This window comes from Nanorana parkeri, unplaced genomic scaffold, assembly GCF_000935625.1.
Source record: "Nanorana parkeri isolate BGI_ZX_2015 unplaced genomic scaffold, ASM93562v1 scaffold797, whole genome shotgun sequence".
NCBI lineage: Eukaryota > Metazoa > Chordata > Amphibia > Anura > Dicroglossidae > Nanorana > Nanorana parkeri.
In genome coordinates this window covers 180,596-192,774 of record NW_017307065.1, presented here as the reverse complement: position 1 = coordinate 192,774, position 12,179 = coordinate 180,596, and the positions used below count along the sequence as shown (strand labels likewise).

Genomic DNA, 12,179 nt, shown 5'->3' with positions numbered 1-12,179 from the left:
CCAACATTCTGGAATATGAGAAGTAGTTCATCTCTGTTTTATTAGAATAAATAGAATACCTTGTCCAAATTCTAACCCAAGTCACTATAGACACAAAAATTCTGCAATCTTTAAATATTACTTTTTGCAAGTTATACACTATAGTGCTGAAAATTCTAGTATCATGCATTAGGCTAGATGCATCTATGGCACTATTTTTCACATATAATAGCATGGGTGCTTTGGCTCTGCTAGCTTCTTTTTTTTTTAAAAAGGAGCAGAGCCAACTTGAAGACAAGGAAACCAAGGGGGCCATCTTAGGCCCCCTGCAATGAGAAGGCCCCACAAAGGCCCTCTGTTTCCAAGGCAGGGCCCTATTTGCTAAGTGACATCAAGCGCTAAGCACTGGAACATAGAGAAATACAGCAATCGGCAATGTACTAGCCAGCACCGTTTAGTGAGTTGATCGCCTTTTTGATAGTGCACAGTTCCGGATATGTCAACTAGGTAAAGTGGATATGTAAAAGTATTACAATAATTATAAGTATATTCCCATATACACACCTAGATCTGAGGATTCTTAGACAAAATCCTGTGGTTCAATCAGCAATATACATTTGTTAGGTTATATGTTTACAAATAAAGGACAAAACAATATGTATAAGACAATGTACAGTACAAGTATGGAGGTGGTTTACCGCTCAGCTTCTTACCTGTTCATACTGAATGCTTTGTGCCCCAGGCAAAAGAGAGCACATGGCTTGCTAACAATAACTTATATATCCTCCTTTCTGTACAGTGATTACCAAAAGTACATTGGGCACAGCCTGACTGGAGGAATTAAATGAGGTTGCTGTTTACCCCATGTGAGATGTGATAAGCAAACAAAACAATAGCCAGGCCTCTAAAGACTCACAATAACACATTTGAGAAACTGAGAGTTTTTTTTAACATGCAGATAGATATTCCCATTTATTAAAATATCTAATGAAGATATTACGCAAGCAAAACTTTATATGGTAACAGGCGTAATGTCTTCCAGCCAGTAGAAGAGCAGCATGTGATATGGAGTATATGAAAAGGTAAATGACCACGTAAGACCAAGTGTTGGGGAGATGGGGGGGACACTTCCTCAGTCCTATTGACACCAGTGATGAGATACTATTCCTTCCACTGATGCCAATGACAGGGCACTATTCCTTCCAATTACACCAACAATAGGGCACTATTACTCCCATTGATATCATTGATGGGGCATAGTCTTCTGAATACTGGCTCTGACTTCTGCAGTCTTCACATTATAAATTCATAGTTAACTAGCCTTGAGCCTTGCACTTCCCATGCTATGTTGTACATTACATAAGCCTTGTCTTTGGTTGCTATGTAACCTTCAACTATTTTAATGTTAACAGTTTTCCTTTCAAAAATGGCTCAGACAAAGGGTTGGCTCTTTAGAACACATATGTAAGGAAGTTATTTAATTTTTTTGTAATCCTTTGTATTTAGCTCTATGTGTGACTGGTAGACTCTTGTTTATGGCACAATAAATTAGGGTATGTAAACCCTAACAAATTAAGTTTACTTATTTGATTTATTTTTGTCTGTAAATGTGTTTCACTCCTCACCTTGGTGTCTTTACCATAATGCAGGTCTTTCAGAAACCTTATTGTAGTTAAAGACAACAATGTCTAGTACTTTTTAAACACACCCCATAAACTGTAGTGACATATCAAGGCATGCGCACTTTAGGCCCTATATTATACAGGTTATTTACCTTAAGCCCCATATTCTCTTGAGTTCCCTCTGAACAGGATTATAACAGCAATGTAATAAGAAGCATCAATCAAAAGACATTGGGGGAATTTATAAAAACTGGGACAGAATCTGGGGCAGTTGCCTATAGTAGCCAATCAGCTTTTTTATTCAGTTTGTTCAGTTAAGCTTTAAAAATGAAAGATAGAATCTGATTGGTTGCCATGGGCAACTGCTCCAGCTTCTGTCTGCTCCAGTTTTGATAACAACCCCTAACTGTATTTTGCTGGAAAGACTTCCAACTTGAAATGATGTCAAATTTTTCCTGCTAAGGAAAAACATTAGGAGCTTTTAAAGAACCTGGTGGTAAAATAAATGAAGCAAATTACAAATATTAAAGAAAAGTTCAAATAAACCTTAAAAAAGAGCTATTAGTAAAAAAAAAAAGGGGAAAAAGCAAAAAAACTTTTCTCCTATTAGCATAAACATACAAAAAAAAGTTTGTTCTGTCTTCTAATGTTATTGATATTATAAGGGATGCCATGCTAGGAAGGCTGTAGGTGTATGTCATGTACAATAACGAAACGCAGTAATAATGTTTGGGAAAAAAAATTTCATATGATATTTGCTAAGTCTCTATTTTTGCCTTTTTAGTAGGATTTTCAAAAAAGAAACTAACAAATTTATTAATTACCAGACTTCAATAATCCCATCAGGTGCGACTCAAAAAATACTTGTTTAATTCCCTGAAACATGAATGGACACTCAGAACTCAGAAATTTGTTAAGTAAACATTAATTTTGCAGGAAAATGTTTTATACTTTATACTTGTAGATGTACCTTTATGAATCAATAAAAACTGGTTATATGAGAGTTATTTGTCTTTTAAGTCAGTTTTACACCTAACAATGTGGCTCTAGGGTTCAGTGCTTTGTGTAATAGAAAGTGAATGTTAGAGGCAGAAAATATAAAGAAAAAGAATAGTGGGAGAAATGGAAGAAGAAAAGGAGTTGAGTAAAATACCTTTTTTTTATTTGCATAAACAGTTTAGTTTTCAGGACAAGCTTCTAAGAGATGCACTCCCCACTATAACTGTAACATACAACATAGTGTATATAGTGCAGGGGTTGGGAGTTTGCAGTGTACAAAATTAGGTCAAAGCATTGTGGATTCATAGGCGTTTAGCAAATGGCAGCATTCAATTTACTATTAAGATGGAACTTAGTGGGAGTACGGAGTATGAATAGCATATTGCACAGTGTGGCACATTTACCACTGAGTTTACCGTCCTCTAATAATGAAGGTTCTGCCACAGCCATTACCATCTTCTGCAATTCTTCTTCAGCACCCATCTCCTTCCTTCCTCCCTCAGCCATAGGGCATGTGCAAGGAAGTTGCATTATCAAAGCACTCTGTGCAAATCTTCACCACTTCACCATCTTTTATACACCAAAAGTGTACAGTGCACTGCACAGGTACTCCAGAAAGTATACTTATAGATGGAAATTATTGTATAGAAAATTACTTGCAAAAAGGGCAAGGAGTTTTTTTTGTCAGAAGAGACATACAACATATTTTCTGCCAAAAAAACTCTGAATACTATCAATTCCTCACAACTTCAATTCTGTTTCAAAAAGAACAAGTTAGGTAAAGTGAAAAAACACTGGGTAATAAAAGTGAGTCAGATATAGATTATGGAGTGGGCTATGAAATGAGAAGGTGCCAGAGCCATAGGGGTAAGAAAGGTCAGACACATAACTGATGGTGATTTTGAAAACTAAAATCAACATTGAGTCTAACTCTAGTGTTATATAGAATTATACTCAGTTTTAAGAATAAGTATCTGATACAGTTCTTAAAGTTGAACTCCAGGTACAACGTTGTATGCATACTTTCAATTGGTCCAGCTTGGCTTGACCATAGCTGAGCAGTCCATGGGGATCCTGTAAAGCTCTGTAGTAGACAAAGCTACTACAGTGCTCTACAATGATTTTCTGGGTCCTGTAATGGTGCTGAGCTGAGCAAATTACCCTCTGTTCTGAAAACACAGGGAGTTGTTCGCTGGCCACAGTGGCCATTCAGAAAATGCCTAGTATTTTTAGAAATAAATACAAGGTGTTCTCTAATTTGGACAAATGGTGGTGATACACATCCCTCTTCCAATCAGAAAATGCCTTGTATGACAGATGGGATCAAACAGTAAATCTTACCTTTTTCCTAATGCTTAAACCAGCCCTAAGCTATTCTTGGCTAACTCACCTTAGAAAGCCACTAAGCCTGCAAAGCCAGATGGATTGGTGCAGTGGAGCTTTTTGTCTCTTAGTCATCTAAGCCAACATAATTCCATGAAGGTGTAAAATTACATTACTTAATAGAATATAGCATGTATTAAGAGATTAGGAGCAGAGAAGAAACAAAACAATAGTCATTTTTACTTTAAACTTGCCATTAGAAAATACAAAGGAGACCAGATATTTTGGATGATGAACAGTGTCTATAACGAAAACTAAGGTTTAAACAATTAAAACAGTAAGGTCAATGTAGATGAAAAGGGAGTTCCTTTTCCAAGATTTCCAATTAGGGAGACATTAAAAAGTCCAAGTGAGAATAAATTACTTGGAGCATACTGTACATAACACATAGTTAAAAGCAAGACTGCATATCTTTTATGAGTGCAGCTGCTGAACCCTATTGCCTACTACTTATTCCTATTACACTGACAATTACAAAAACCCACTCTACTGTAGAAATTATCGTTTGCTGCTTATGATAAAGGTTCTAAAATGCAACTGGCAAAGGAATCATTTAGACTATACAAAAAGGTTTATAGTGGAGTTTCTACAAAGTCACCTTTTAAAAGAATTTGCTATGGAACTTATTATTGCTTGTAGTAATGATGGGTTATATATTTTATGATGGTAATGTAGGACACAGGTATTATGTTACAGGTTTTTTTTTCCATTTAGACTAAAAATGTACAAAGCTATAATTTACATGTGCTATTGATCACGGTACTGGTCATTTTACATTGTCCTCAAAGTCCCTATTATGTCCTGAAAACCATTGTCACTGGGAGAGAAAGAGGGGGAATCCAAATTTATTAAATTGCCACAGGAACATGGGGATATCTTTTATTGGGATACTGGGTCTGGTTAGCAGCAGCCTCCACCGCTCCCGCCTTGATCTTCTTCACCTCCGCCCACTAAAAAGAAAGCCCCGCCCCCAGAAAAGAAAAAACCTTCCTGCACATCAACAGGAAGGTACCAAAATATCACAATTGTACAGGGGGCTCAGGGCCGGGACCGTACCAACTAACTTCACATGTAATGTACGGCCGCGGCGGACCCTGCAAGCACCATTCACGGACACCGGCGTCCGTGTACGGACACCTTGCCGATCCATGGGGGGGGCCCTCTTCTTCCTTGCTGGGCCCCCCCCAGCAGGCGGAATGACAGGGCCCGGTCGCAATTGCGACCGCTGCGACCCTGGTAGTTCCGCCAGTGCTTATAGATTTTGGGTTGCTAATCACAAAAATAAAGTGTAATTTAACCTATCACCTACTATTTTTTATAATCTTTTATTTTTGTATTTTCTTGTCACTTTTTAACCACTTCAAGACCAGGTGTTTAGCCCCCCTTCCTGGCCAGGCCATTTTTCAGTGCTGCAGTACTTTGACTGACGTTTATTCCGTCATGCAACGCTGTACTGAAATGAATTTTATACCATTTTTTGGGGACAGATAGAGCTTTCTTATGTTGGTATTTAATCACCACTGGGGTTTTTAGTTTTTATTATAATTAGGAAAAATTACAGAACATTTTTGAAAAAAAAAAAGGTTTTTTTTTACATTATGTTAGGAAACATTTATTATTACCCAGTTTACCCAGTAAAATATAAAAGATCACGTCACGTCGGGTAAATAGACACCAAACATGTCAAGCTTTAAAATTGTGCGCACCCGCGAAATCGCAGAAAACTACCGTACCCAAAATTGGCCATAGGCGACACTTTAAAAGCTTTTACCGCTCATCAGTTTAGTGTTATCAGTGATTGATGGCCCTAGACTTATTGCTCTCACTCCGGCGTTCGCGGCCGATATGTAACATGTGCGGCGTAATGGCCGCAATCGTCTTTTTTGCACGTATGCACCCCCGATGCATGTTTGCATGCGTGTATGTATGGGTGGGGACTTTACATTTTTTTTTGTTTTTTTATTCTTTTTTATGTGTAACTTTAAATTTGGGGGGGAACTTACATTTTTTTCCCACTAAACTTTATTGCTATCACATACGGGGGCTAATAAACCCCCCCTATGTGATAGCAAAATATGTGACAGGTCCTCTTTATGGAGACATCAGGGGTCTCCAAGACCCCTAATGTCACCTAGGACCCCCCAAAAGAAGCTGATGAAGCAGAGATCTGCTCCATCAGCTTCTTTCCAGCTTCTGAAGCTGGAGAGTGACACAAGAATGCGGAAGTGATGTATTATACAACACTTCCGCATTCTTGCAGAGGAGAGGGGACCGGAGGGAGCTCGTGTACCGAGCTCTCTCTGATCCCCTGTGACACAGCCGACATGCTGATCCCGGGCTCGCACCGGGGCACAGCGGAGCCCGGGATCAGCGGGACAACGGCAGGGGGGGGACGCGGAGGGGGGGGGCACCGATCGGCACCCCATACACGCGATCCGCCGGCTCTAAAGCCGGCGGATCGCTTGTATGGTATCAGGCATCGCTGCCTGTTTTTAAAAAACGGCAATTTCCCGCTCGCGCGCGCCGAGCGGCGCGCGCGAGGGGGCGTGTCTGAGCGGACGTCTAGAGACGCCCGCTCAGATCTAGAGAGCTCCGGGCCGGCCGTTTTTCTACTACGGCCGGCCCGGAGGCAGTTAAGGTTGGTAGTTTTTGTTTGTATTATATGATGCTTCGTTCAGCTCGTACTTGTCCTGGCATGCACTAGGGATGCACCGATACCGGTATTTTTTTCGGTACTCGATAATCCTGGAAGTCCCATTCAGGAAGTCAGGGGGCGTGTAATGGCTCGCCATCTGGCTTCCTGATTAGCCGGGCAGCATGTAAAGACTTGCCACCCGGTTTCCCGATTAGCAGGGAAGCCATCCCCATGCTTCATATCACTAGATGACAAGAAAGCATGGAGCCGGCTTTCTGATTACACCCGCCGGCTTCCTGACTAATCAGGAAGCCGGACAGCGGTCATTACACGCTGCACGGCTTCCTGATTGTCCGGGAAGCTGGCTCCATGGTCCCTCGTCACAAGTGACGAGGGAGCATGGAGTCGGCATTCCAGCCAATCAGACAGCCGGGCAGCATGTAATGACTCACTGCCCAGTTTCCCGATACCGGAAGTATCGGGCTAGGTATTGGAGCATTTGGGTGAGTATGAGTACTTGCCCAAATACTCGGCATCTGCACCGATACCAATACTAGTATCGGTGCATCCCTAGCATGCACACAGGGCTGGTTGCATAATGTTTGTGAAACATGCACAGCTTGGCATGCCTGGGAATGCTTAGGCTTAGTGTATGATGGTGTAAGGGCTACAGACAGCTCACAATGTAACAACTACAGTTACAGGTTTGCTGTTGTATTTGTTGTAGTATGGTTGGTGACATCATAAATGGCTTGCCAATGTCAAAAACAGTTGTGACACATCCTGCTACATTTGTGGCAAGTCTCAAAGATACACGATGACTGGACTTGTTAAGAAAGCGCATAAACACTACTTAGTTTGGTGGTCAGGACAAGGCATGGGCTCATCACATTTCTTGTGCAAGATTTTCTGTTGATCTGAGAGCTTGGATAGCACTGTTATATTTTTTCATTCATCGAAAATAAAAAAAAAAATAAAAAAATTCCTCCATCCTCCATCCATTCAGCATGGATAGGAGGTGTCTCCCACTGTAAGCTTCGTATTCTTACAGTGGCAACGGCAATTGCCAGAATGCCTAAATGGTCCTTGCAGCTGATTGGCTACAGGCAGCGTTCAGCCGAGGAATTTTCAACATGTTCCTTCAGCAAAAGTCAATCTAATGATCGACTTCTATTGAGGGAACAGGATCACCAACTGAATCAGCCAAAAATTCACTCCTTGTGTATCCAGCTTTAGAATCAAGTTGAAAAAACTCCACCTCCCCCTGTGACTGACAATCAAGATGACAACAACTGCTTGCAAACAAAGATGATTATGCAATGAAGTCTTAAATAGAAAACGTGCAGTGATTTTCTATAAGTGGACTGAACCCCCAAGTGTACAGGATAAACTCTGTCCTCCCCACCTTAAAACAAATACCGACACGCCAGAGCCTCTCCCATCTTGTGGAACTCCTACAACAACTTCTACAGCTATGTCCTACTCTGTCTGTCTTTAGGCGATCCCTGACAACTCATTTCTTCAGGGAAGCCTATCCCAGACTCTACATAAAAGCTGACATTTTTCAACTCTTCCCCACACAGTTACTACCTTTTGTATTACTTGTCCTTCCCTTTTATATTGTAAGCTCTTATGAGCAGGGCCCTCCTAACACTTTTGTCTGAATTGAATTGTAACTGTGCTGTGTCCCTTTATTTTGTAAAGCAAATAAGCTATACAAATCCTGTATTCTACATAATAGTAATAACCGTTAATGGTAAATTCTCAAACGTTTACCATAAAAACGTTGCATGACCCCTGACATTACCAAAGGACTGCACATAAAATTTAGTGTATGCAATGCTAGAGGAAACTATCAGACAGTAAACATGCAACAGAAAATGGCCTGGGACCACAGGCATTGCTACAGGATGTGGTCCGAGACTGCAGGCTTGCTACAGAAGAAGGTCTGTGACACTCGGCATTTCTAAAGAAGAAGATCAGAGATTGTGGGCACACTGCAGAAAATGGTCAGACTCTGCACATGCTACAGAAAATGGCTATTCTACAGGAGACATATACTGGTAAAATGTTTAAAAAACAATTTAGCTCAAATGTGTTTCTGTAGTACCCCCAAAAATAACAGTACTTTGAGAGCTCCAGGAATGCATGGAGGAGATGTGGAGGGAACCAATTGAAAACAGTTGGTATAAACAACATGCACTTACAGGAAGAAACATGGTGCAAATGACTAGGGTGGCTGAGATCTTTAATCTGCCTGCCATGGCAGTGGACAGGCAGGTAGCTATTTAAAAATGGCAGCATTGGACAGTGTGGTGCTATGAAACAATGTCTGTTTGCTGGGAAAATTTTATTTGAGTGGTTGGAGCCTGAAGACGTGCATCAGGAGCCAGAGTCGGAAAGGGATGTTACATGACATAGCTAGAAACGAAAAGACATTACAGTACCTCTAAAAATAAATATTTGACTAGTTTTAAGACACTGCCTAGCTGGAAGCATGAATAGGAACTTATATGTGCACATGCATCTAAACACAATATTGACATTTAGACCTGCTTTCACATCTATATTTCCACATGTAAACATGCTGGAGGGAGAAGGCACTGCACATTCTACTCAAATATGCACAGTATGAAGAGTCAGACAGCACCACAATACATCTACGTTTGCTGTAGTCAATGACAGCACAGGTTTTTACCCTAACAAGCTCTTCTCTAGAAGCAAAACTTGAAATCAAGCAGTTTTCCCGACTTTTGGTGTTGGTGACTGATACGTAGAGACGGTTCTGAGCAGCATCATGAGCTTTAGTAGGCAGAATAGTTTCAATGCCTTCCCTGTGGCAAAGAAATAATAAACATTACTCATATTAAATTATTTAGCATAGAATAAATATTTAAAACAGGTTCAGTATTCCTGTAAGTTTAAGGAAGAAATTCACATGCATTTTTATCACTGTGCAAGAGATGCAGAGATTTGTGTTTATATAATCATAAAAGCTAAACCATAGCGTAAACACTCTCAAAAATAAGTTGTTGTTGTCATACATACCTTAAGTAGTTCATAAAATCATATCTCGGTGTAAATGCTCCAAATGTTTGTTTTCTAACATCTTCAGAAAACTGGTAGATGAAATCCTTACTTTCCTAAAACCAGAATAACACAAGATTGGAATTCACATGATTTGGAGCATATAGGTGGAATGTTACATACAAATAATACATTACAATTTTTATCTTGAGTAAGCTAAAGTAGTACTGCAGCCAATTTGTATTTATATGTATTTTTTTTGTTATAGTTTTAGACAGAGTGGTGAAGTGTTGTGATTTTTTTGCAAAATTTCACCAAACGGGACACAGGAGAAGGGTTTCACTCTGTCAAGTTTTTTTCCCCATTGTTCCCACTGGGAGATCGTCTCAAGGTTGAGCAGTGCATATTGAACAGAGAAGCTTCCTTCACATCACCTGGCTCCATGCCAGCATCCAAGACTCTCCACAACAACATCCCAAGAGCATCTGTCCTAAAATCCACCAGGATCAAAAGACTGTCAACCACAATCAAGATCAAAACCACCCGAACAAAACGTATTCGATCCGCCACTTGTTCTTCGTCATTGATATCACCAAACCCAAAGGGGAGTTAAGAATGTACTTCTTTTTCATACATTTGCACAGATTCTGGCCACCTTGTATTTTTCTTTCCTCCACGCCGAGTCTGGCGCATCATCAACCTCCCTTCTCAAGGATACACATCTGCCCACCGAACACCCGCCTGTCACCATGACCAGACATCACTACAACATCACCAGGAGATCACCACCAGTGTGCCCAGCCATTCCATCACACGTGAGTGCTTAATTTCTATTCCTACTTCCATTTACCTTGATTTACTTTTATTCCCTGGTCAATCTCCTTCCACACAGTCTTTGCCTGTTAATTGTGCTCTTTCCCTTTCCTTTTTTCTGTTCAGCATCACACAGTTCGACACACCCAATCTAATAACATAAGGAGCCGCACAACGGCCACGACACATCACACACCCCCCTAGGAGTGCGCTAACCAATCAGTCTTCTTTTTATAACTTTCTACTCTCTGAGCAGTGCAAAAAAATGTATGATCTAGCCATTGGTTTGACATATGGTTTTTACTGGCCTCTTTTTTGTTAAAGTGGTTTCCTTTTTTAGTGTCAGACTGGTATATTGTTCTTCTTCTCTGCTAGTCTTCTTAGGTCCATGGAACAGTATACAGAGACCGTAATCTTATACACTTTTTTTTTAAATACCATGGGTAGTGCAAAGACCAAAAGTAAAGACCCTAATGGATTTATGTTGTTTTGGTTTTTTTAAAGAATGGGATGAGATTTATTTATAAGGATATTTTATGTATTTTTTTTCCCTTAGTGAACTTGTCCAGCACTTAAACTTTCACTGTCTGATTGCATAATGGTTTACCAACCCAATCTTGACTATATATGTATCTGTTAAAGGACGTTATATAAGATATCAACTAAGGTCTGTGTTCTTTCTCAAACATAGCCCATGAGCACCTAGAATGACTGACTGTTCATTTATTCATTGAAAATGGTTTATTGATTGAAAGAAAAAAAAAAAAGGACAGTGTACAGACAATGAAATGCCAGTCCAATACTACATTAGTGCCGAAAGACTGTAACGTGCCAATAACATAACTGGTATGAGAGCCAGCAAGGCCAGCTTAGGTTAAACCTTGGTTTTGTTCAGTTTACAGAGGATATAAAATTCCTTTTTCAATAACGCCAATGTTTCCTTTCTTTTTGTGACGTACATCACTTGATTTGTTTGCACTATAAAAAAAGGGACTTACTAATAGAATGGAATGTTTTATCTGGAAATATAACTCATTTTTGTTCTTAGTTGAACATGTAAAATAAACAGTACAATTTTGCCTACGCTTATTGAGTTTCACCTGGGACAGGGGTCAATTACCAGTAAATACAAATTGTGATTTCACGCTAAATCCTTATTTGCGATATGTCGATTTTGTAGCAAATACTCAGTTGAGTAAATCCAAGTCTTCCTTAGCACATAACATTACATAAGCACATTAAATAAAAACTTCAACTGCATCTTATATATCACATCACAAGAACAAATTATTTAAAGGTTCAGTTATCTGTAAAAAGTGTACACTCTATTCAAAGATCTCCCCTCAGTAGCCTGGTGTGCCACGCTGTGCTGCGGTGGCCTCTAGAGCCATCCAGTGAGCAGCAGAAAAATGCAGCATGTCTACATTGTTTCTTCTCCACACATCACACCAGCATTGTGGTGTGAATGGGAAGCATAGAAAACAATTGTTTGCTGTGACTGGCATTGATCCAGTGCGAAAAAATGTCAGTCACCACAACTGGAGAACGAGCCCATACTCTTAAGGGAAAGCATTTTATTAGTTTTATTTGTTATTTATTTTAGGTACCACCCACTATTGACCATACCTCACTTATAAACCTCCTATGTCATTACTGTGAACATGTAATCTCTATATCAGGATGAAACTAAGGGGTAAACTAAAACTCCATTTTATATTTTG

General features: G+C 39.9%; 1 protein-coding gene across 1 annotated transcript in view; it reads right to left on the bottom strand.

Moving 5' to 3' along the window:
- PNPLA4 (patatin like phospholipase domain containing 4) overlaps positions 1-12,179 on the bottom strand; it is a 51,671-nt gene that overhangs the window by 28,106 nt on the left and 11,386 nt on the right. Inside the window, exons 3-4 of the mRNA XM_018564935.1 lie at positions 9,667-9,761; positions 9,317-9,452 (exon numbers count right to left, since the gene is read on the bottom strand). Coding sequence (XP_018420437.1) covers positions 9,317-9,452; positions 9,667-9,761 — 231 coding nt within the window. The remainder of the gene's footprint in view (positions 1-9,316; positions 9,453-9,666; positions 9,762-12,179) is intronic.